This window comes from Rhea pennata, chromosome 3 (genome assembly GCF_028389875.1).
Source record: "Rhea pennata isolate bPtePen1 chromosome 3, bPtePen1.pri, whole genome shotgun sequence".
NCBI classification, from domain to species: domain Eukaryota; kingdom Metazoa; phylum Chordata; class Aves; order Rheiformes; family Rheidae; genus Rhea; species Rhea pennata.
In genome coordinates this window covers 10520961-10544112 of record NC_084665.1, presented here as the reverse complement: position 1 = coordinate 10544112, position 23152 = coordinate 10520961, and the positions used below count along the sequence as shown (strand labels likewise).

The 23152-nt window shown below is 44.7% G+C and overlaps 1 protein-coding gene across 4 annotated transcripts in view; it reads left to right on the top strand.

Moving 5' to 3' along the window:
* Window positions 1-22814, top strand: part of PAK5 (p21 (RAC1) activated kinase 5) — a 136118-nt gene extending 113304 nt beyond the window's left edge. For all 4 annotated transcript variants that reach the window (XM_062571543.1, XM_062571542.1, XM_062571540.1 and 1 more), the window contains exons 4-9: window positions 1152-1643; window positions 8349-8482; window positions 11344-11470; window positions 14951-15076; window positions 19501-19635; window positions 20300-22814. In XM_062571543.1, coding sequence (XP_062427527.1) covers window positions 1152-1643; window positions 8349-8482; window positions 11344-11470; window positions 14951-15076; window positions 19501-19635; window positions 20300-20455 — 1170 coding nt within the window. In that variant the 3' untranslated portion in view covers window positions 20456-22814. The remainder of the gene's footprint in view (window positions 1-1151; window positions 1644-8348; window positions 8483-11343; window positions 11471-14950; window positions 15077-19500; window positions 19636-20299) is intronic.
* The last annotated feature ends 338 nt before the right edge of the window (window positions 22815-23152 follow it).

Below are 23152 nucleotides of genomic sequence, written 5' to 3'. Positions count from 1 at the left end.
GAAGGTAAGAGAACACTGGAACAGCTTGCCCAGAGAGGTTGTACAGTCTCCATCCTTGGAGATATTCAGAGGCCATCTGGACATGGTCCTGGGCAACACACTCTAGGTGACCCTGCTTGAGCAAGGGATTTAGACTAGGTGATCTCCAGAGGTCCCTTCCCACCTCAACCATTCTGTGATTCTGTGGCAGTACCATCCTGCAGGCAGTAGGAAGGGCAGGTAAGTCCCAGATGCGTCTGTGCCGGGGAATGAGTTTTGAGGCTGAAAGCTAATGAGAGGGATCAGGCCGTCTTGGATGAGGTTGGGATCTACCTCGTGCAAATGTGTCTGTCTGCGATGTCAGGCTGAGGAAGGCTTACCTCTGTCTCTGCTTCAGGATCTGGGAGGACTGTGTGCCATGCTGCCGGAGATGTCTTCAGCTGATGCAGCTTCTTGTGCACTACAAGCAGCTTCTGCATCAGCTCTTTACCCCCACTGCCTGCTGCAAGGCTGCTGGTGATGCCTAGGCAGTGCAGTTGCAATAGTGCAAAACAGCAGCAGCCAGATAGTGGTGTTTGGCAGCTACGTCAGGTCTGCCTGGTGGTTGTGAACACAGTAGTCACCTTGCAGGACACAGTATATTCCTGGCCTACCCTTGGTAATACCTGCTGGTCTCCTCCAGCATCCTGATTTTGCACTCTTTACAAGCTTCTCTTCGTGTGGCACTTCCCATCGCTGTGCCTTTGTGGCACTTGCAAAAGTGGAAAGGCGATCAAGTTAAATAGCTCCTTCCGATGGGAAATACTACAATCTAGTGCTCTAGTGATATTTTCAGATACAGGGTAACAATATCACTTTGTAAAGAATGAGTACTTTGAAGAAGTATGTTGTGTTGGCACCCAACTGAGGATCTCCAAGGGTACCGAAAATGAAATGGTGAGGGTTGGCTGGACAGGTAGAAACCATTTGACTTTAAGCAAATGGCACAAAAGGAAGGTTAGGAGACTGATAAGGGAAACAGAAAAATGAGCAATCTCTGTGAGGGCCGTTTGTACTGTAGTGCTGAAGGACTGATGTCTGGCGTGATGGATAACTCACATTTTTCATATGCTAGTAACTATCACTCTTTTGAGCTCAACCAGTGTGTTAACTTGCCTAATTTTGCTTTGCAGGTGGATTATGATCGAGCGCAAATGGTAGTTAGCCCACCACTCTCCGGATCGGACACCTACCCTAGGGGCCCGGTAAAGCTACCTCAAAGTCAAAGCAAAGTTAGCTATTCAAGCAGTAGCTATCAGTATCCTTTAGTCTATCACAAAGCGTCTCTCTATCACCAGCCATCTCTCCAGCCAAGCTCTCCCTATATTTCCACGGCTTCCTACCCAAGCTCTCCAAGTATCACATCAAGTGCTTATCCTCCACCGAGCTGGGGTTCCTCCTCAGACCAACAGCCATCCCGGGTGTCCCACGAACAGTTCAGAGCTGCTCTGCAGCTTGTTGTCAGCCCGGGGGACCCCAGGGAATACTTGGACAACTTTATCAAGATAGGAGAAGGCTCCACAGGGATTGTCTGCATCGCCACTGAGAAACACACAGGAAAGCAAGTCGCAGTGAAGAAAATGGATCTCAGGAAACAGCAGAGAAGGGAATTGCTCTTTAATGAGGTAAGTTATTTTGGATAGTGCAATCAATTTTACAGGTGATAGATTGAACATGAAACATGAACAAAATGGCAACCTGAGTGAACATCTTTCTAAAAGAGATGATGAGTTTTAAGTACATCTGTAGTGTAGAAATATTGTAGATTCAAATTGTCCTCCTGGCTTTAAATCTATAACTCTGTTTAACTCTGTTAAAGTTCATAGCAAGCATCTAAGAAATCTATCAGCTGATCCATATAGGCTATAAGGCAGGACAAATAACAGACTTTCAGGAGACCAGGGACGAGTAGAAATAAATCATCCCTTTATGGTTCCTTTCAGGGTACTTTTGTGGTGTTCACTCCCTCTTGTATTAGAAATTAAATTACTTGTTTTCAAATGTAAATGCTTTGTTTCTCTTGTGCGAAGGGGTGAAGGGGTTTGGTAAGCAAGTCTGGAAAGTGTGTTGTGGAGGAACTCAGTATTCCAGCTATGTAGCGCAGAGATGAAGTCAGCCTGGGAAGTCTGAATGCAGCCTCAAGGCTGTGTTTAAGGGAACTCCAGGGTCTCTGCATCCCAAGCAGTGCAAGGTCAGTAAGCTATCCCTCCAGTACACCATGCCCTATAGCCGTGCCTACGGAGAAATTCACATCATCTGGGTCAGACTGAGGATCAGAATCATGTGGGTTTGGCTGATCATGTCAGCTGCTAACCTGGCCTTGTGCTGGGACTGAGGGAGTACACTGAAATGCCCTGAGAGGTGACCTGCGGGCCAGTTTTGTTCATGCTATTCACTAACAAAGTTTTTATCCTCATCAGTTCTTTATGGAATATTATGTTCCTTTATGGAATGCTATGTTGACACAACTTTGTGTCCTATGTAATTGAGACGCCGCAGCCCTTATGTTCAGGCAGCTCCCCTTGTTCCCGAGTTTTGTATTCAGGAAGAATGAAGTACCCTGTGGAGAGAGGTGGATTTAAATCTTGTCTCCACTTGAGTAAAATCTTAAACGATTAAGAGTGTGTGCAATTATGTGTTTAGCCAGAAATACTGGGAAAAAGTCTTGAGGCTTAGAATTAGTTTGTTTCTGTCATCTCCTAAATACTAGAAGAACAGGAGACTAGTCTGACAGAGCAATCTAGTATTCTGTCCTAAATAAAGACCAACCTGACCAGTAAACTGTCCCAAATACTGACTAGTGCTAGATACTTAGGGAAGAGCAAAAGGCAGGCAGGGAAATCACTGTTGTGATTTTCACCTTTCCCACCTTCCAGCTATACGTGGCTAAGGGGCATATTTAGCCCAGTGTTATGTCTTTGTTTAATAGCTCTTGATGGATTTTTCTTCCACTAACTTGACAATTTGCATTTTTACAGAGTACAATATAATTTGTACTTTGAGCCTATCACCTAATCATTTTGTTTATCATCACGTATTTATCTTCTCCAGGATGCTTATTGTGTTACATACCTGTCATAGTACTCCTCAAATGTTTTATTTCCATACTAAAGAATCGGAGATTCACAGAAATACTGGTTGGACGGTGCCTGTGAGGTCCTCTAGTCCAGCCTCTCTCTCAAAGCAAGACTGTCACCAATTCTAGGTCAGGTCAGCCATGGCCTTGGCTAGGTGAATCTTGAAAACCTCCACGGATGGGATCCACAGCCTCTCCAGGTATCTGCTCCATGTGCTGTACAGCCCTCCTAGTGAAGATTTGCTTTCCTAAATTCCGGTCTGAAGCTCCCAAGCTACAACCTGCCGCTGTTGCAACTTGTGATCTGGTCTGTTCATTGGTTTCTCAGGCAGAAGTCATTCCATACACCTGGTCATCCTTGGGTAGATCTATATTAGCATCTTATTAAGGACCCAGTTTGCACTTTCAAAATGAATCTTTTGATCATCTCCACTTACTCCACTTTGTTTTATACTTGGAGCAACCTTGGAGCACAGAAACTGGTTCCTTCAGGACGAATGTAAACCAACACGGCCGTGCCAGGAGTTCACCTGGCATGCGCTCCAGCTGCTGACACATACTCAGTCCAGAAACCAGACTAGAGAAAGGCCAAAATAAAACCCCCTGAAAAATGTACATCATGCACACAGATGCTTAAAAACAGTTGTTTTACTCTACAGATCTCCTTCTGGTCTGCAATATTTGGAAATGTAGACATAGCTGCTTATTGGCTTTTTTCTGAACCTTTTCTGATATTAATATATCCTTCTGAGGTGGAGAATCCAAACTAAGCTCAAGAAACAAGTGCACCAGACTGTTGTCTGGGATATATATGTAGGGTTTTTGTTCTCTTCCCTTCCACTCCTAACCATTAGCAGTCTGTTTGCTTCCTCAGTGGCTTCTGAGCACTGAGCTGACAGTCCCTTTTTCATGGAGCTATCTATTATAATTCCAAGATCTCTTTTACCAAGTGATAATAGCATTTCAGAGTCCACTACTGTATAGGTAAAATTAAGATTGTTTTCTTCATGTGCTTTGCTCTAAGTTTAAGACATTGAATTTAATTTGCCATTTTATCACACAGTTCTTTGGTGTTGTGAGTTCCTTCTGCAACTTGAAGAGTCAGTTTTCCTTTCTACTCCTCTAAATAAGTTAGTATTCTGGATTCTCCGCTTTGCTTTTAGATCATTTATGAATATACTGATCAACACCAAAAATATTGCAGGTCCCCAGGAACACCTCCTGTGATAACTATTTAATCTTATCATTTGTTTCCTGTGTTTTAACTACAAGAGCAGAGTCCCCCAGTATATGGCAGTCTGGTTTCTTTAAAACTTTTTAAATCTTAACATTTTTAATAAAAATATTAATTTTGAAAAAAAAAATCCTTAAGAGCTTTTGTTCTGGGACCTTCTTCAAGTAGACTAGCTTTTAGTTGGATTACTCTGTCTCACTCCTTAGAAGAGCTGTAACAGTTTTATAAAGCATGATTTTCCTAAACTCTTTCCTGTTGTAACATGTCTCTGTTACTAATTAAAATAGGCACATGCTAGTAGTTATCATTTCTCCTAGCTTGCCTAGTACAGACGTTAGATTGCTGTGCAGTTATTTAGGTCCCTGTGGAAGCCCCTTTGAAAGTTAGGATGACATTCAGCACTTTCCATGCCTTGGATACCAAGTTTTAAGAAACAGCTCAGACACACTGTTAACAGTTTTGTAGTTTCATATTTGACATCCTTTAAGACTTTAAGTGAGTGCCATGCAATCCGCAGAATTTGTTGCTGTTCATTGTACCGATTCCTTCAAAAATCCTTCTTTGCTGCTGAAAGCAGTTTGAGACAGATCCTGTGACAGGCACACTATCAAGCACAGTCCTCGCGTGGGGGTCTCCAAAAGCCCCACCATGGACACAGGCTCCAGACACCACCTGTGTTCTCTGCAGTGGCCTTATCCTTAAGTGCTCCTTTCATGAACTCATGGTTTGCTGGCCTTCCAGATTATCTGGCAGGCTTCCAGCCTCAGGTCTATTTCTAGTTTTTTTATTGTTAGCTTTTATGCTTGGAGCAAGTTGCTCTTCAGAATCATTTTGGCCTGTCTGACAAGTTTTTATATTTATGTCCAGATTTCATATTGCTTTCTTCTTCCTCATTCGGACAAAGCTATGTTTTGCTGGGCAGCTTTCTTATTTCCAGTGTAGTCATTTACTCTACTGTCAACTATGCCAATCTTCTTCTGGCATATCTAAGATTATTAGGATAGATTGTATTTATTTGCTATATAATGCTTTTTAAGGAGCTTCCTCATTTTCATAAAGTTTTTCTTCCTGAAAGCTGTGACTGTTCTGGGTACTCTGGCTTTATTTTCCCTCTGCTGTAACACTGCGTTTAATTGCATTGTGGTAGCAGAGCATTGCTTGAAAGGTAACGTCTTGAAGCAGGCCCTACATGCTGTTCAGGACCAAGTAAAGAGCTGCTTCTCTGACACGCTCCAGTCGGTCATGTCATCTAAAAATTTCTTTGCGGTATTGCTGAGGTTCCTCCATTGCCCACATTGCTGTCGTGTTTTCTATCCCTATCGCTTCTGTGACATTCTGCAGTGTGGTGCACTCGTTGTCACTGTCTCCGCTGGGCTGATGTTAGCATAGTCCCAATTCTGTACTTTCTCTTTTAGATGTGGTGTTTCGGTTCACAGGGATTCGTGTACCGTTGGAGGATGTGTCAGCTGGTTTATCTCCTGGGCTCCACATGTTCTCAAGCACACAGCAGTATTCCTTGGCCTGCCCAGCTTGTTTGGTCTATCATTTGCGCACTGGTATTACAGCATCCCACTGACTATCTTGCTTCCACTTCATTAGGAACAACTAATGTCCTTATTATGTCAATATCATTATTTAAATTGAGACATTCTGGTTATCCCACTATATTTGTCATGCATGTAGCACTCGTGTGAAAGCATGTTTACGTTTGGCCCGATGTCTGTAGTGTAGTGTTTAAATGAAACCAGTCATTTCAGTAAATTTGTTCTACTTGGATTTTGTCAGTTTATGTCTTAGATTTACTTCAGGACAGAGAGTTTTTTATGATTGCACCTCTGGAAGAACCTTCATCCCACACTGTCAACTCTCCTTCAGGCTTTTGTTTAAAAACTTCTGTAATACCAACTGCTAGAAAACAAAATGATAAGTACTTCAGAAATGCAATTTTTCACACAGATAAACAAATCCAGCAAATTTCACATGTATAGAAATTCTTGCGGACTTTGGGGGATTATGTGTGTGCACAGGTCTTCCCTAATTAAGGGCTGTAGACACCTAGATTAGTCGTTGCGTGACTCAACCCAAATTGAAAGAGTTTTAGAACCAGGCTCGTACTAGGTGCAGATGTGCAGGACTGTTTGGGCACTTGTGTAGCAGATTCACCCATAATCCAGATCTTGAGGTATTAATTATTCCAGCATTAACCCTGAGACTAGTAAGTACTTAGCATTTTAAAAAGCATAACTTTGTCTACCCTATGTAGTGATCATTCTTTCCTCCCCAACAATCATTCAGATTGAAGTGAAGAAATTATGCCATTTCCAGGCAAATTATTGTAAGGAGTGAGAAAAGCTATATCTGTAGAGCAGTTGTAATTATAAATGGACAATAAAAAATGCAGAAGTAGATCAGTTTGGAATATTGCCTTTCTTGCTTGGTATCAGAATTATTTACATGTAATTACAAAACTCTGTGCCAGCCAGTGAGCACAAGCTTCTCCAGAGAGTCGGCAAAATCACTGAGGAATTTTGAAGAGCAGCTCAAGTGTTAACCTTCGGATTCAGACCAAGCCTTAGGGGTTTATTTTTCAAATTGTCAGTTGTAGCTGTCTGTTCTTGGACCACACAGACGCTGAAGAGCAGCTCCTTGTACAGGATCACAGAATCACAGAATCACAGAATGGTTGAGGTTGGAAGGGGCCCCTGGAGATCATCTAGTCCCCTTGCTCAAGCAGGGTCACCTAGAGCACGTTAGACAGGATCACGTCCAGGTGGGTTTGGAATATCTCCAGAGAAGGAGACTCCACAGCCTCCCTGGGCAACGTGCTCCAGTGCTCTGTCACTCTCACAGTAAAGAACTTTTTCCTCATATTCAGATGGAATTTCCTGTGTTTCAGTTTGTGTCCGTTGCCTCTTGTCCTGTTGCTGGGCTACACTGAAACAAGTCTGGCCCCATCCTCTTGACACCCTCTCTTAAGGTATTTGTAGGCATTGATAAGATGCCCTGTCAGTCTTCTGTTCTCCAGGCTGAACAGGGCCAGCTCTCACAGCTTTTCCTCATAGGGGAGCTGCTCCAGCCCTCTGATCATCTTTGTAGCCCTACGCTGGACTCTCTCCAGTAGCTTCATGTTGCTCTTGTACTGGGGAGCCCAGAACTGGACGGAGTACTGCAGAGGTGGCTTCTCCATGGTAGAGTAGAAGGGGAGGATCACCTCCCTCGACCTGCTGGCAACACTCTTCCTAATGCACCCAAGGAAACCGTTGGCCTTCTTGGCCACAAGGGCACATTGGTGGCTTATGGTTAACTTCTTGTCCGCCAGCACTCACAGCTCCTTCTCTGCAGAGCTGCTTTTCAGCAGGTCAACCCTCAGCCTATAGACATGATTTGTACAGGATACACGATCCTGTAATGATCCGTGAGCAAAGCTTGGTCCTTTCCAGTCACTCATACTGTAATGCATATAGACAATTTTCTCATTAACCCTCGAGGGATACCCATGCCCAAATCCTGATTTCCTTCTCATTTTACTGCCTATGATGTGGTCGGTGGCACAGGGGCTCAGAGTCCATTAACCAAGTCACCTTATTAATATTCCTTTATTATCAACTTTTTGTTAAAATTCCGTGCAAAGTGCATGACACCACATTGCTACATGATGGACAAGACTTTGATGGGTTGACTGATTGATGGAGTTAAAAAAAACTCTGTTGTACTGAAAGCAGCTGGCAAAAAAAGCAATGAAATGAATAGTCCTATCCCTGTCTTCAGAAAAAAATATATCTGTCTACCACTTACAATTTAGGAACTGAAGATTCTTCCTCTTTCTGATTGTATTTGTGATGAGTGTCATTTTTATGTAGATGTGTTGGTTTGTTTATATGTTGGTGCAACAGCAGGAATGTGGTTCATAGCAGGACATTTACTAAGTACAAAGAGAAAAGTACAGTGAAAAAGAAGGTCAAAAGATGCGTCAGATAATGCTTGTAGTAATTCACATACAGTCTTTTTCCTTTCCTGCAGGTTGTAATCATGAGAGATTACCATCACGAAAATGTGGTCGACATGTACAACAGTTACCTGGTTGGCGATGAGTTGTGGGTTGTGATGGAGTTCCTGGAGGGCGGTGCTTTGACAGACATAGTGACTCACACAAGGTAGGTTGGGGGAGCACCTTGTCAATGCCTTGTATCGGGTGGGCGGGAGAAATCCCATGGCGTAGCTGCGGCACGAGGGTGGCTTTCCCTTGTGTCTGTGTCTGCACCATGCCATGTGGGGACTGCAGGAAGAAAGAAAAGGCAGCTGAGGTCGGAGGAGCCCGCCTCTCCATCGCTTCAGGTTAAGCGTGAGACAGCTAAAGTCAGTAAAAGCCAAGCCAGTAAAGTCCAGTAAGGAAGTCGTTCTGCTGAGAAACATGCAAAAAGTTCTTGGAACTTTGCTGTGGGTTTGGTCTTTCGTTCTTTTTGTAGCAGAAGCAGGTTTCGGTATCTGAAAATACCCAGCCATGCTAAATAGCCAGTAAGTTTATTTTTCTCTGATTGCACCATCAGGGCAAATGACAAGTTTTATCTGCGAAGATCTGAGTTTAGGATTTTGTGTTTCTCACACAGGAACTGTGGAGCGTAACAGTGCTTTATGGGATTCATTCCCAGGGAGGTACTGAAATCTTAGCTCTTGTTGTAGTAGAAGAGAGGGAGAAGCATTCACAACTCGAATGAACAAAAATGCAGATACCCCCTTAGCTGGAATTCCAGCCAGTTTCTCCTTCTCCTGTGTTTCTTGTTCCAGGCCCATCTTCCCATTTTTCAATGCTCCGGGATGTCCTCAGCACAACTTCCACTGACTCCGGGAAAGGCAAACCCTCTCCTTGCAGTTAGTGATGCTAAGTGGTTGTTGAGACAGCAGCAGGAATACTGTAGAGATCGCTATACAGGGAACACAGCCCTTTTGCTGTCCTGTGTCAGTTGTAGGGGTGACTTCTTTCCACACTCATAATCCATGTAAGCATGCTGTGAAAAATGTTAACTGTGACCCAGGCCTAAGACAGAATGGGATGAGTATTTTTATATCAGCGTATTTGTGTTTAGAGTAGAGGTCATTCCCGTATTTCAATTAATGTCGTGACTTTCAACAAGGTGATTAGCCAATGCAAAAGCTGTAGTGTACTAAACCTCACTGCCAATTTCTCTTGAGTGGAGACAGATTTTACAACGCACTTTACATCTGCTCTTCCTTTTTCTGATAACCAGAACAAAATGAGATAGGAAAGAATTACTATTTATTTAATTTCTTCCCCTTGAATTAAATAAAAAATAGTTTACACGCTAATCTAGTGGAAGGATATTTAGAAGAAAATCAACAAATAGTAAATGAGACACCAAAATTTATCTTCTCTCGTAGTTTAATGATATTCTTAGCTCCGACCAAAAGAAGAATTTTAAATTGTGTATTTTATTTTTAAATGTCTCCATTGCTGACATGCTCAAATAAATCACAGTGCTGCAAGTTGTTTGTTGACTCCCCAAAACATTAAAATCACTATCTCAAATATTTCTGATGGGAGCTTAAGGGCAAACAGATGGTCCCAGGGTACCACTTCGTAAGAGCTGTCATCGTTTTTTACTCACATGAGTCATTCCTTAATCTTCTGGGCTTTTTTACAACTTATGACCTTCCCTCAAAGATTATGCTGAAATACTTCCAACTGCATCACAAAGTTAAAGTAGAAATTTCCTTGAGTATTTTTCTGCTAGTGTAGTAGAGATGATGTTGGCTGGCCGCTCCTGGGAACAGCGCTGGCTTGAGTCTGGCGCAAGGTGAGTGGTAACGCACAGAGGAAACGGCTCGTTGCTTCCCTCGTTATTGCCTGGTGGCTACGGGATGCCCAGCAGACTGGGCTGCCGTGCCAGGGTTTCGCATATGCGTACGTGCACAATGACTAGATAATTCATATATTTTTCTTCTGAAATACACTTATTATTTTTACAATATACATACAAGCAAAAGAAGTACCCCAAAGAGTTACATCCAGGGCATGACAGTTTGCCTCCAGAGTGAAAGTATTATTTCTCTTATTTATTCCACGCATGATTCCATCTCAGTAGTGATTGATCCTTCTCCACAAGTTATTGTGAAGACGGCATTGCTGTTATTTCCCCGAAGGAAACAGACTCCCTTTAACACACTGCATCGTGTAATATGCTACCCATGTTTAGTGCTATAGGGTAACTTATCCAGACCTTGTTTCCAAGTTCTTCCTCACACATAATCTTCCCTTTTTCTATGGAAGTAGGCCTGGAGGGTTGCTCCATAGTGGTCTCCGGGCTGTGCGTGCTCCCCAGGCCGTGTGTCAGAAGCTGGCAGAGAGGACAGGTGCACGCGCCAGCACATGGAAGGGGTCTGGAGCAGCCCCGTTGCCACCATCCGTGGCCTGGGGCTAACAGCAGTAATAAGAGCCCGTTTCATTTGCACAGCCCGGCCCTGCTGAGGAGACACTGCCCGGGAAAAGGCTCTGTTGAGCAGCACAGTATATGGTTGCTTTTCAGAGAAGAACAGGCAAAAAGCCCTGTTTCTCTAGGCAAGCTTCTCAGTGTGTTGTAGGACACTTGTGGCTCATAAAATCAGGACCTGGAAGAGGGAAGGGAGAGAGCTTGGCCAGATCCACAGCTTCCCACACAGGAGCTGCTGTTTTCCAGTTTGGACCACTGCTGGCCAAAAACTCTACTTTTTCCAAGCTCAGGAGTGCCAGAGCTGAGCACCACAGCTATTGGGGCAGGTAGCAACTAAAATAAATCTGAGACAAAGCTAAAGGTTTTTGAAGTATTAGTTAATTTACTGTCACTATACTGCTGGGCTTTATGGTTTGCTTGCAGGGTCCCAGTTACTACAACTATTGTAACAACTGCCTGGAATGGGAGAGTTATGTCTCTTTACTCCAGCTCTCATGTTTTCAGAGTCTACTTCCCTTTCCTTGTTTCTTCATTAACGTTCAGCTTGTTTTCACACCTTGTGGTTTTAGGATGAGTGAAGAGCAGATAGCTACTGTCTGTTTATCTGTCCTGAGAGCACTGTCCTACCTGCACAATCAAGGGGTTATTCACCGCGACATCAAAAGTGACTCCATCCTTCTCACAAGCGACGGGAGGGTGAGTGTTCAGTGTTTGCACTTTGGTCTCTCACCGGGGCGCGATGGAAATGTGTTAATTCTAAGCAAGGAGTCTGTCATGGGAACAGCTTCATTAAGCCCACGGAGAGCGTTGCGAGCTCCTCACGGGCAGGCAGTCGGTGTCTCCTGTGACTGCCACCCCTCGACACCCTTCCTTGAAGAAACCCAGGAGATGCGATGCCATCTTGGAGCAGTGATTTTCTTAAAATAGTAAATGGTAGCACGAAGTAGCCCGCGCTTGCCAGGGATAACACATACTGAGAAGTGTGCAATGAGTTAAGGTGGTTCTGCTTGTCATGTAGCTGTTCACAGTGACACTACCTGAAAAAACCAACAACAACAACAAAAAAAAAAAACAGAAGAAGCTGAGTAAATGAGCAGCTATTCTGCTCCACGCTGGGAAGTGCAGTGCATAAGAGCTAGCCTCTTGGTCCCAGCCCCAGCAGCGGAACAGCCTCTAGACTGACCTGGCCCCAAGATGCGCCTCCTCCTCCAAAGTGCAGGAGCCTCCTCCTGAGCAAGCCCGGGCTCCGCAGCGGTGGGGCACGTGGGGTCCGCGCTCCTCACCGGCAGAGGCAGGGCGGCTTCGTTTCGCTGAGGAGGCCCCTCCAGTTGAAGCCACGCCAGGAATGCAGAAGTCGTAGAGCTAAAACGGGAGGAAGCTGCCCAGAAGGGAAAGTGCAGCTCAGCGTTTAAGCTCCCCACGGGGGAGGGAGACTAGCAGTTTTCATCCCTCGATTCTTCCTGTTTCTAATCCAATGACTTTGTAGTACAAAATGCATAAACAGGTCTCGTGAACAGTAGCCTAGTCTGTTGGGGTTTTTATTGATTATATTAAGAAATTAATTACTTAGGACTGCGTATGCAGTGGTTCAGCTCCAGATTAGGCTCTACGGTAGAGCCCCCACCGGGCTGTTGAGCCCAACTAGTGAAACCACGTATTCAGTGGCAAGTTTTGTGAATAGCTTGTTAGAGCTAAGTCAGAAAAAGGGAGGCACGGCCTGGCAGACGGTTGATGGGGACCCGAGCAGGCAGGGTGCAGTGGCAGTGGAAACTGTCCCACGGGGATGATGCTTATGTAACGGGAGACCGTCTTTCGTGCTATACTACGCCTACCCTAACGCCTCTCAGAAATACTGTCTTTTTACTATATTTAGTTATGTAACCTTTTATACTCTGTTTGCTCTGTTCTCCTAAGCTGATTAGGAGACTAACTTCAGTCTGTACTAATAAGCAATATTATAAATTACTACTGAAAAACTCGCCCTGCTGTAATTGTGCCTTTTATCATACACAGGCGTATGAGACTGTTGATATTACCTGATTTTTCACAGTATCTCACCTGACTGCTCCCCATTACTCAAATTGCAGTATTGACACTTCAAGACGTGGTAGTTCAGTCATCTTCTTCATGGCTCACGGGCGCCTCTCAGACACTTACACGAGGGCCTGCCCTCAACCCTCGAACCTCGTAAACGCCCGTCTGCAGGGCAGCAAAGCAGCGGCCACACCGCTCGTTGTGGGCTGAACTGAATCCACGTCCCCCCAGAATTGCTACAAGGAGGAAGATGGGTCTGGGCTGTGACACTTCTGGGCGTACGCACCACTAAAATGTAAGGTGCCTAAAACTTGGGGAAACTGAAGTTTAAGGCAGAGGGAAGCAGATCACATTTAAATATAAGAACTTAATTTCTGCTTAAGTTAGGCTGTTGGCTGTAGTTTGGATTTCAGCTTACGGCCCATTAGGGTAATTTTAGTGAAAACTAACATATTCACGGGACCTGTAATCAGGGTTTTAAGGATTTCTCTACTGGAGTTACCACATCAAACTAAAGAAAAACTTGTAAGTAAGTTGGACTTAGCCCAAGACTACCCAGTACCTCTGGAAACAAATCCAGATCATCAGATTCAGAAGGTAAAATCTTGGTCCCACCTGGAGGCAAAGACAGACTCCCCTGGCTTCAGGGACAGCCCCTTTCCAGGCCTGGTGTGATTCCCTAATCAAAACTGTCCTTTATAATCTAATTCTTGCTTCACCAAGTGAGAGGGCTATTCATCCTGCAGCAGGCGCAGGGCACTCCTGTTAATTCTGTCTAGGGAAGAAAATTCCAGGTATGGAAGAGTTTCTCAGTTGCATTTCAGTCCATGTTGCTGAAATAGCATCTGATCTGCTTTCAGGATCTGCATACAGTGCCTCATTATACTCATTACTCCAGTACTTATTATCTGCATTGCAGATTTCTTCATGGCTGTGTTGTGCAATTATCTTTTTTTAGAAAATCGTCTTCTTTTATGTACTTGAATGAGCAATAGATATGCAAAAGTTCTTGCTCCTACAAAAGAAGATTGGACTCTGCTTCCAAAATACACATTATTTCATCTACTCTTCATCCTGTAAACTGAAAAATACATTTAGCATGGAGAACTTGGCTATTATTGGCTTTGTTTTAGAAATACCAACAATTATTTTGTAATTCTGTTAAAAATAATACCCTCAGTTTTAAAAAAAAAGTAATATCTGTATTGAATCTGAAAGAAAACAAATCAGTGCTGATAATAAAGTACTGGTCTGCACAATGCAGCAGTGTGTGGAACTTCCCACTTAACTTGTCATGGAGTTGCGTGGGTTTTCTTTGTACCCCCAAAGGCTAAATACACAATCTGATTTAGACTTGATATGTTCATCTTTTTTTTTTTTTTTTTTTTTTTTTTTACCTTTTAGGAATATAAAATGATTAATCTTGCTTCTTAAAGGAGCAGGGGTTTTCATGTATTTATTTAGAGGCCTCAAAGGAATCACCAGGGTTTTTCTGGAGGCTATTCCACATTAAGATAACCCGTATTACTATACACCACCCAGTGCAATGGTGACCTAGGCCTGGCTAAGCTAAGGTCAACCCTCTTAAGCTTCAGTGTCCAAGGTACAATAGCCATAATAGGAACGATATATTTCACTTGCAATGTGGTTTTGAATATCAGGATACATGTATGCATGCATACATACATATGCACACTACAAACATAGCTTTTGTGTGTATGTAATGATGCATTACTTTTTGGAGCTTTTTACTTTTCTTCTCAGTTACATTTTTAAAATACTGTAAGTCATTTATCACCTCTGCACCTTTTCTTGGCAGAGAGACAGTAAGATACAGCAGGCTAATTTAATCATGAGCACCACTGCCACTCTCTCCTACTTCTTTTCCTAACAAAGCTTCACTTTCAGTAGCCACATGTTCTGCAGGCTGTGCCACCTACTCTAGCCACACTTCCAAAATTGACTTGCTGCTATCCTGTCCCAGGCAAACTTTGCAGTTCAGTCCCTGTCCATCCCTGCTGCTGTTGACATCCATGAATGTCTCTTGGAGACACATTTCTCTTGGAGGCAAGTCATCCTCAGGAATATTTGCTTTGATATTCAAGAAGGCTCCTTTTTTTTTCTTGCTTTTTTTTTCCTTAGATAAAATTGTCAGACTTTGGATTCTGTGCCCAAGTTTCTAAGGAAGTCCCCAAGAGGAAATCGCTGGTTGGAACACCTTACTGGATGGCACCAGAGGTGATATCTCGCCTGCCTTATGGCACTGAAGTAAGTATAACAATGCCCACTGGAAACCAAGGTGGCTTTTCTCTCTTCTTGAGAAAATGCAACATGCCTTAATTGAATGCATCTGTCCCTGTGAGAAATGTACAGTGAAATCCGTCGGCATATACATGCTAAATAGCAGCAAATTATGTTTGCCATGGAGTATTATATCATGCCTTCTTTAAAAGCACTTCTCCACAAAGTGTGGTTAAATACCTGTTCTGTTCTGAGCACTAGCCAGTGTAGCTGCCTTATATGTTAGCTTAGAGTATTATATTGAAGGAAATTGGTATTGTTTTCACATTATTGAACACCCTTTGATGACCTTCAGATGGAGTCTACAAGCCTGCTTTGCAGATACAGGCGTGTACACCTACGTACACGCGTGATGCATCGCCAGGTCCCACCAGGGAGCCAGACGTTTGCTTGCAAGAGCATCAGCTCACATCTGCCCCCAGATGCAGCATGCAGTGGCAGGGCAAGGGCCAGTCCACCTGCAGGCTAAAATGTGGCTGTGGAGGGGGGAGGTCATGCCAGCCTCTCCAGTGGAGAGTGCCGAGTACTTGTGCAGCCCTCCAGGTAGAGATCTTCACCACTTATATCCAACTAAGTCTACCTTTGGCCAAGACCACCTTCCTCTAGAAGGTGCCCTGCAAAGTATTCTTTAGGGAAAAACCACCTCCCTAGGTGTCCCAAATGTAAGAGCAAGTCATATGGGCTAGATACCCCCCACACACACACTGTGTAGCACTCATCTCATTCCTTTTTGTTTGGTTGGGGTTTTTTTTGTTTCTCAGCCAAGAGAGAAATCTCTTCACAGGATTTTCTGAAGCCAGGGTTGCGGTAATGAAATAGCGTGGGAAGACGAGCGTGCCTGCTGTGATCTTTCCCTTAGCTAGCAACTGCACACTCTCCACTCAGAATGTCTGAAAGTCTTTTATTTTATTTTCCTTGAATTTTTATAGTTCAGTCTTTGGAAAGAAAACGTGCGTGTGTTCTGAGTGCGCGCAGTGGTGGGTTAGCTGCGACCGCTCTCTGTGTGCCCTGCAGCTAGGGGCTGACAACTCAGCACTCTTCCTGGGGGTACCCAGTGTGTACCCAGTGTAGGCAGCTTACAGAAGATCTGTCTTTTCCCCCTAAAAGATGTGCATGGGGGGGGTGGGGGACGGTTGCAAGAAATGTGGAACTGGTTATGGAACTGGTGGTTTTAAAGCCTTCAAGTCTTGGCTCATCAGTGCATATTTTAAGTGAGGCATTCTCAGAGATAATGTATAATATTTATTTTCCCAGATGGATTTTTATGTAGAAATATTTAACAACTTCAGCAGGTTTCTACTGAAGCTGGAAGTGTCTGTCACTGGGAGCAATGGTGCATAGCTTTGTCAAGTTACACACCACAAGGACATTGGTTAAAGGAGGCAGTAATTCATCCCAAACTGCAGTCAATGAACTCATTAACTGAGCAATGGTAAAAAAAAAAAAAATCCCACATATCTCTGGGAACTATTTTTAAGCAGTGCCAATTCATGTGGTTTATTGGAGACCTTCAGATGAGCTGAGAAGGGGCTAGTCTGTGGGGACCACGGGCTCTGGAGTGCAGTAGCTCAGCCGTTACTGAGCTCTGAGTCACAGCACTTCTGCACCACAGGCTTATGGAGGAGCAATCCCCTCTTGCTCCCTCTGTGCTGGCCATGACTCACTGCTCCCCAGCCCAAGACGTGGTTGCTAGTCTTCATTTGCTGTTCTTGGAGGTAACAGGAGCCATAACTTTGTGTTACCTATAGTAGCAGCTGTGGAGAGCAGCTCTGCACTCTACAGCGAGGGAAATGAGCTGTGCAGCAAGGCCTGGGGAGGAATGAGGGAGCTGGTGGATGTTGTTGCCAGGCCGCTCTCCATCATCTTTGAAAGGTCCTGGAGAACTGGAGAGGTGCCTGAGGACTGGAAGAAAGCCAGTGTCACTCCAGTCTTCCAAAGGGGTCAAGAAGGAGGACCCAGACAACTATAGGCTGGTCAGCCTCACCTCCATCCCTGGAAAGGTGATGGAACAGCTCCTTCTGGAGGTCATCTCCAGGCATATGGAGGAAAAGAAGGTGATCAGGAGTAACCAGCATGGATTCACCAAGGGTAAATCCTGCTTAACCAATCTGATAGCCTTCTCTGATGGAATGACTGGCTGGGCAGATGAGGGGAGAGCAGTGGACGTTGTGTACCTTGACTTCAGCAAGGCTTCTGACACTGTCTCCCATAACATCCTCCTAGATAAGCTCAGGAAGTGTGGGTTGGACGAGCAGATAGTGAGGTAGATTGAGAACTGGCTAAAAGGCAGAGCTCAGAGGGTCGTCATCAGTGGTGTGGAGTCCAGTTGGATGCCTGTGGCTAGTGGCATCCCCCAGGGCTCAGGACTGGCTCCCATCCTGTTCAGCTTCTTCATCAGTGACCTGGATGAGGGGACAGAGTGCCTCCTCAGCAAGTTTGCTGATGATACCAAGCTGGGAGGAGTGGCTGACACACCACCTGAGGGCTGTGCTGCCATTCAGAGAGACCTGGATAGGCTGGAGAGCAGGGCTGAGAGGAACCTCCTGAGGTTCAGCAAGGGCAAGTGCAGAGTCCTGCATGTAGGCAGAAATAACCCTAGGCACCAGTACAAGCTGGGGGCTGACCTACTGGAGAGCAGCTCTACAGAGAAGGACCTGGGAGTGCTGGTGGATGACAAGTTGACCATGAGCCAGCAATGTGCCCTTGTGGCCAAGAAGGCCAATGGTCTCCTGGGGTGCATTAGGAAGAGTGTTGCCAGCAGGTCAAGGGAGGTGATCCTGCCCCTCTCCTCAGCCCTGGGGAGGCCTCATCTCCAGTACTGTGTCCAGTTCTGGTCTCCCCAGTCCAAGAGAGACATGGAGCTACTGGAGAGAGTCCAGCAGAGGGCTACAAAGATGATGAGAGGGCTGGAGCATCTGCCCTGTGAGGAACGGCTGCGAGAGCTGGGCCTCTTCAGCCTGGGGAAGAGAAGACTGAGGGGGGATCTGATCAATGTGTACAAGTACCTGAAGGGAGGGTGTCAAGGGGACGGGGACAAACTCTTTTCAGTTGTCCCATGTGACAGGACAAGAGGCAACGGGCAGAAGTTGAAGCACAGGAAGCTCCGCCTGACTGTGAGGGGGAATTTCTTCACTGTGGGAATGACGGAGCCCTGGCACAGGTTGCCCAGAGAGGTTGTGGAGTCTCCTTCTCTGGAGATATTCATGGCCTGCCTGGACGCAACCCTGTCTAACAAGCTCTAGGTGACCCTGCTTGAGCAGGGGGTTGGACTAACTGATCTCCAGAGGCCCCTTCCAACCTTACTGATTCTACGATTCTATGATTCTATAAAGTTGTAGCTTCACACCACGCAGCTGGGAACGGGCTGGCCCAGAGCAGGTCAAGCACTTGGCCCGCAGCAAGCGCTCGGCAATTGCAGCTGGCCGGCATTGGCTTGGCCCAGTATATGTAGTATTAGAGGAGATATTTCAGGGACAATATCAATCCTGAGATCCCCTTCCACTGAAAGGGTTATAAAGTGGCTAAAAGTACAGCTAGAACTTTAGCTTGCTAGCTTGCCTGCTAGAAGAGAAAGAAAAGATATTTATTCGTTTATTTATTTATTTAAGCAGGAGAGTAGAGTTGGCACAAGTGCAAAATAGGTGTGAACTGGCCTTGACTATATTTGGGCTGGCAAATTACAGGAATTATAAATATCAGAGGAGTAGGATTCTGGACTATCTTTGCAGCAGGCCAGAACCAAAAAAGATGGTGTTTTTTTTTAGACAGAGCTGAATGGTTTTCCATAGGGATTATGTAATGTGGTTACCTATGAAGCTGCAAATGGACTCAGGTAAATTAGATGCTTGCATTTGCCTTTGGGTCTCAATCGGTGTCCCGGTAGTCTTTAGACTACTTCAGTATTCAGTAGAAAGAGTAACCGATTTCGCAGCAGCTGAATTATACTTAACTCTGCCACTAGCTGCACAATTCTGTAGCATTACAGAGCTCACATGGGGGTAACTCCTCAGTGGGTGGAAATCTGTGTGGCTGAAGTGAAATGCAGTAGGGAAATGAAATGCAATAGGGATTAGTCAGTTTATCAAACTAGCATAATTTAGCAGTGATTCCAGTGGACTATGGACACTTAAACCACCTGTGAATGTGATCTGCAGGTTGTTCCTAACTTATTTTTTTAATGAACTTACAACTCGGAAGCAAAAATTGTTATCCCTTGTTTTTTTTTTTTTTTTTTTTTTTTTTTTTTTAAGACATTAGATGTCTCACCAGACTGTTGGCTTAAAACGGATGCAAACACCAGATACAATAGCATGACCTACTTTGAGGTTTACAGGAACCCCAGACATTTAGCCCATTGCCAGTAGTGTTTCTGAACAGACTGTATGTTACAGGTGGATATCTGGTCGCTTGGTATCATGGTAATAGAGATGATAGACGGAGAACCTCCCTATTTCAACGAGCCTCCGCTCCAGGCAATGCGCAGGATCCGGGATAATTTACCGCCCCGAGTGAAGGACATACACAAGGTTAGAGTTTCCCTATGTGCTGTGGGTCTTAATTTATTAAAGTGTAGTAAATTGATAGCCTAACACTGACATAGCCTGAAGGACAAATTGTGCCTTTAGGTACCACGTGGAGCAGTGGGTGCTGCACAGGAGTCATGCTGGGAGGAAGGGAGGTCTATGCTGCCCGTAAACGGCCTTTTAGTGCCCGCTGCTGGCTTGTTGGTCTAGCCAGTGACCAAGAAGAGCGCTGGGCAGAGACCGCTGTGCCCTGCACTTCCCACCCTGCTTGAAGATCAGGCCAAGTCAGCGAGTGACCCCTTACAACATATCCGTTGGTGCATCAACACTCAGTGCCGAAACGTTTGGTTACCTCCCATTTCGGTCGTGCTTCCAGGTGACATCAGAGCTGAGCCCTCAGTGGTAACATAGAGCATGTTGTGGCTTTTTTTTCCACATGCCACACATGAAGCTACACGTACCTCGTGTGCTGGTCTGTGCCCCACTGATACCCCAGTTGTTTTAACAGTAACAGCCGATGGGAGACACGTGGCCCTTCGGATCAGTCCATCTTATAGCTGTGTAAGGGCTCAGTGTGCATTTTGCCTCACCGAGAAAAGCAGTTTGCAGAGAACAGCACAGGAGGGAAATGGCTATCTCTGCTCCTAACACCAATGCCGTGTTGCAGGTCTCCTCGGTCCTCCGGGGCTTCTTGGACTTGATGCTGGTGCGGGAGCCCTCACAGAGAGCCACCGCGCAGGAGCTGCTGAGACACCCCTTTCTGAAGCTGGCAGGGCCACCTTCCTGTATCGTGCCCCTCATGCGGCAGCACAGGCACCGCTGACCCCGGCGAGCTTGCAGGAGGAGGCTGGTACGGAGGCCAGGTGAAGCCTTGCAGGAATCCTAGAGGGCTTTTCGGAAACTGTGGGAAGGGGCAGCCGCAAGCTCGCGAAGGAAGAACAGCTCTGTGAAAATAATGCAGTGTACAAAAAAAAAATCCCGAGGTGCTCTCTGGAGCTGTGAAAGACCGGTGAGCTCTCTTTGCCGCTGATGGCACAGCCACGCGGTGACGTTAAGCGGTGCCCCACAGAATGACTCTTCCACGGGCAGTCATCTGCTCAGCTCTCTGCCATCGAAGCAGAAGGATTCAAATACCAACATGGTTCAAAAGATAATAGACGATAGCACTACCAGCGTGAAACATCAGAATTTTATTGCAAAAGTAAAGGATATGGCGCTTCTGTTTCAGAAGAACACTTTTCTGGCAAAAAGCACTTTTTATCTCAGTCATAACAGTGTAATGTATTTTGAAATGAATTTGTAATTTTCTGTACAGTACTTTTTGATAATTTGCAGTACTTTGTCATGTAACCATCGTGCTAGTTGAAGTAATAAGTGTAACTTAGCAAGAGTTTTGGAAAAAGGCTTTCCTACTTTTTTTAACCCTTTTGAAAATGGAAAAAAAAAAAAAAAGAAAAACCTTTTAGGAACCTAGAATGTTTGGCAGATTTTCCGTCGGGTTCTTACCTTTACAGCAGTATAGAGAGCAATGAGAACTAACGTTACTAATGCAGTAATGATTTTCCGACCCGAGCACTGACAGTATTGTTTTGAAACGTTACGTGGTGCTGCTAGATCTGAGGGAGTTCTAGCTGCACAGTGGAAACCAGTACTTCTGTTGAATGTCATAAATCGTCTGGTTCTCCTTCGTTTCCTCGTTTCTAGAGCCGAGGGGGCGAACACATCAAACGTACCTCTGTTGGAGGGTTGTCTTCTAATGACGTGGTGGGTTCTTCATTTCATGCTGTGCTGGCCTTGCTGCTGCAAGGTCAAGCGTGTCACCCCAAAGTCTCCGTTTTTCTATATCACACTTTGAAAGTCAAAGCGGACTGTGGAAGTCTAATTACCAAGCGGGTATTCTCCGGATTTCAGACAGACTCCTGTAGTATGTTACGAGGTGTTTGCCGTATAGAAAAAGTTGTGCTGCTGTCTAGACCTTTCTGAATGTTGATACAACAGTTGACTACTGCGATACATTTTTGTGTTATTTGTTGGATGAACTTGCATGTTAATTGTAGGCCTAAATAGATTTGCCTTTAAAATTTTTAGAAATGTTTCATAATTATTTCAATGATTAATTAATTTATTAACGATTAGTTATTTTAATTATGTATAATACAAAAGCCATGTTTTTCCAATTTTTTTTCTTACTGACCTCATTTTACAATATCACTATGAAACACAAACCCAATTTTGTGAAAACACAATTAGTTTATTTCTTATTATGGAGTTTCAGAGTGACTAAATTAATTGTTATTTATTGCTGTAAATTATAACAGAACTTGTAAAACTGGCATGAGCTGTTCCTTAATGAGCTTCCTCCTGGACAAAAGATTTGCCGAGAGTTAAGAGCTCCTTTAGTACTGCCCCTAAAAAAGTTAAACATCTGAAGGGAGAGGAAGAATTTAAAAGTTACAAAAGGGGAGATAAAACCGAATAGGAATTCAAACACCGAATAAATGTCCTTAAACAGGCATATCGTACTCCCTGCTCCTTTCTCCTCCCAACCATATTTGCACATTGTAACTTTGCACCAGTGCCCGCTCCTCGAAGTCCTCGATGCGATTCAACGGCTCTTTGGCACTGGAAGGAGCCAGCGGCACTAGGTGCCCCCAGGGACCCTCCCGGGTCTCCGCAGCGCCCGCCCGCCCGCGGCAGGTCCTCCCCGCTGCCGACGCTGTGGTTCCTTCGTTCCCCGCCTTTCCTACCAGCCCGTCGCCCCAGTTCGGACCCGCTGAAGCCTCGCGGAGGAAACGGAGGTGGCTGCGGGACTTTAAAACTCGTTCGTAATTTATAGTCTTGGCAACTCAGGAAAAAGGCTGCACCCAGGAAGACGATGGTGACCTACAAGTGGAACCAGAGTATTAGCCGCAAAATTGACCTTTTAAAACCATCTTTGAATACAAAAAAAAAAAAAAAAAAAACGGGTTGGGTTGTTTGGATTTTTTTAATATTCAGCACATTTTAAACGGTACAAGTGGAGAATTTTCTGCAACTTTCTTACCATTCGGTATTTTAAACAGTATTCATCAAATTTACTGAGAGTTTTGCCAGCTTAAAAGTTTTTTTTCTTTTGTGAACACCAACTACTGGTGAAAAAAAATGCACATGCAAATGAAAAAAAAAATAAATGTTTTCATTTTCAGTGTGGTTTTCTGTGCCTTATTTGTATTTTCTAAATTTCAGTCGGTTACACAGTAATTATCCAAAGAGCAAAAAGAGGTTCCTTGTAATCTATTTATGTAGCTGCCACTAGCTATCTTCACGTGTTAGTGGCCACAGATGCTTGGACCTGGTCTGCTGGTGCCACCCCAGCTGTGTGCTGCCTCCCTGGCAGAAGTTGCTGGGCAAGCCCAGCCTTGCTGAATTTCACAGATTTATCTCTCATCTCAGGGCTAGGAAAAGCCACTGGATCCCAGATAAGACCTGTGCCGACCCATCAAGGTAATGGTCAGGCGTCAGAGGCTGCCTAAATGTAGGT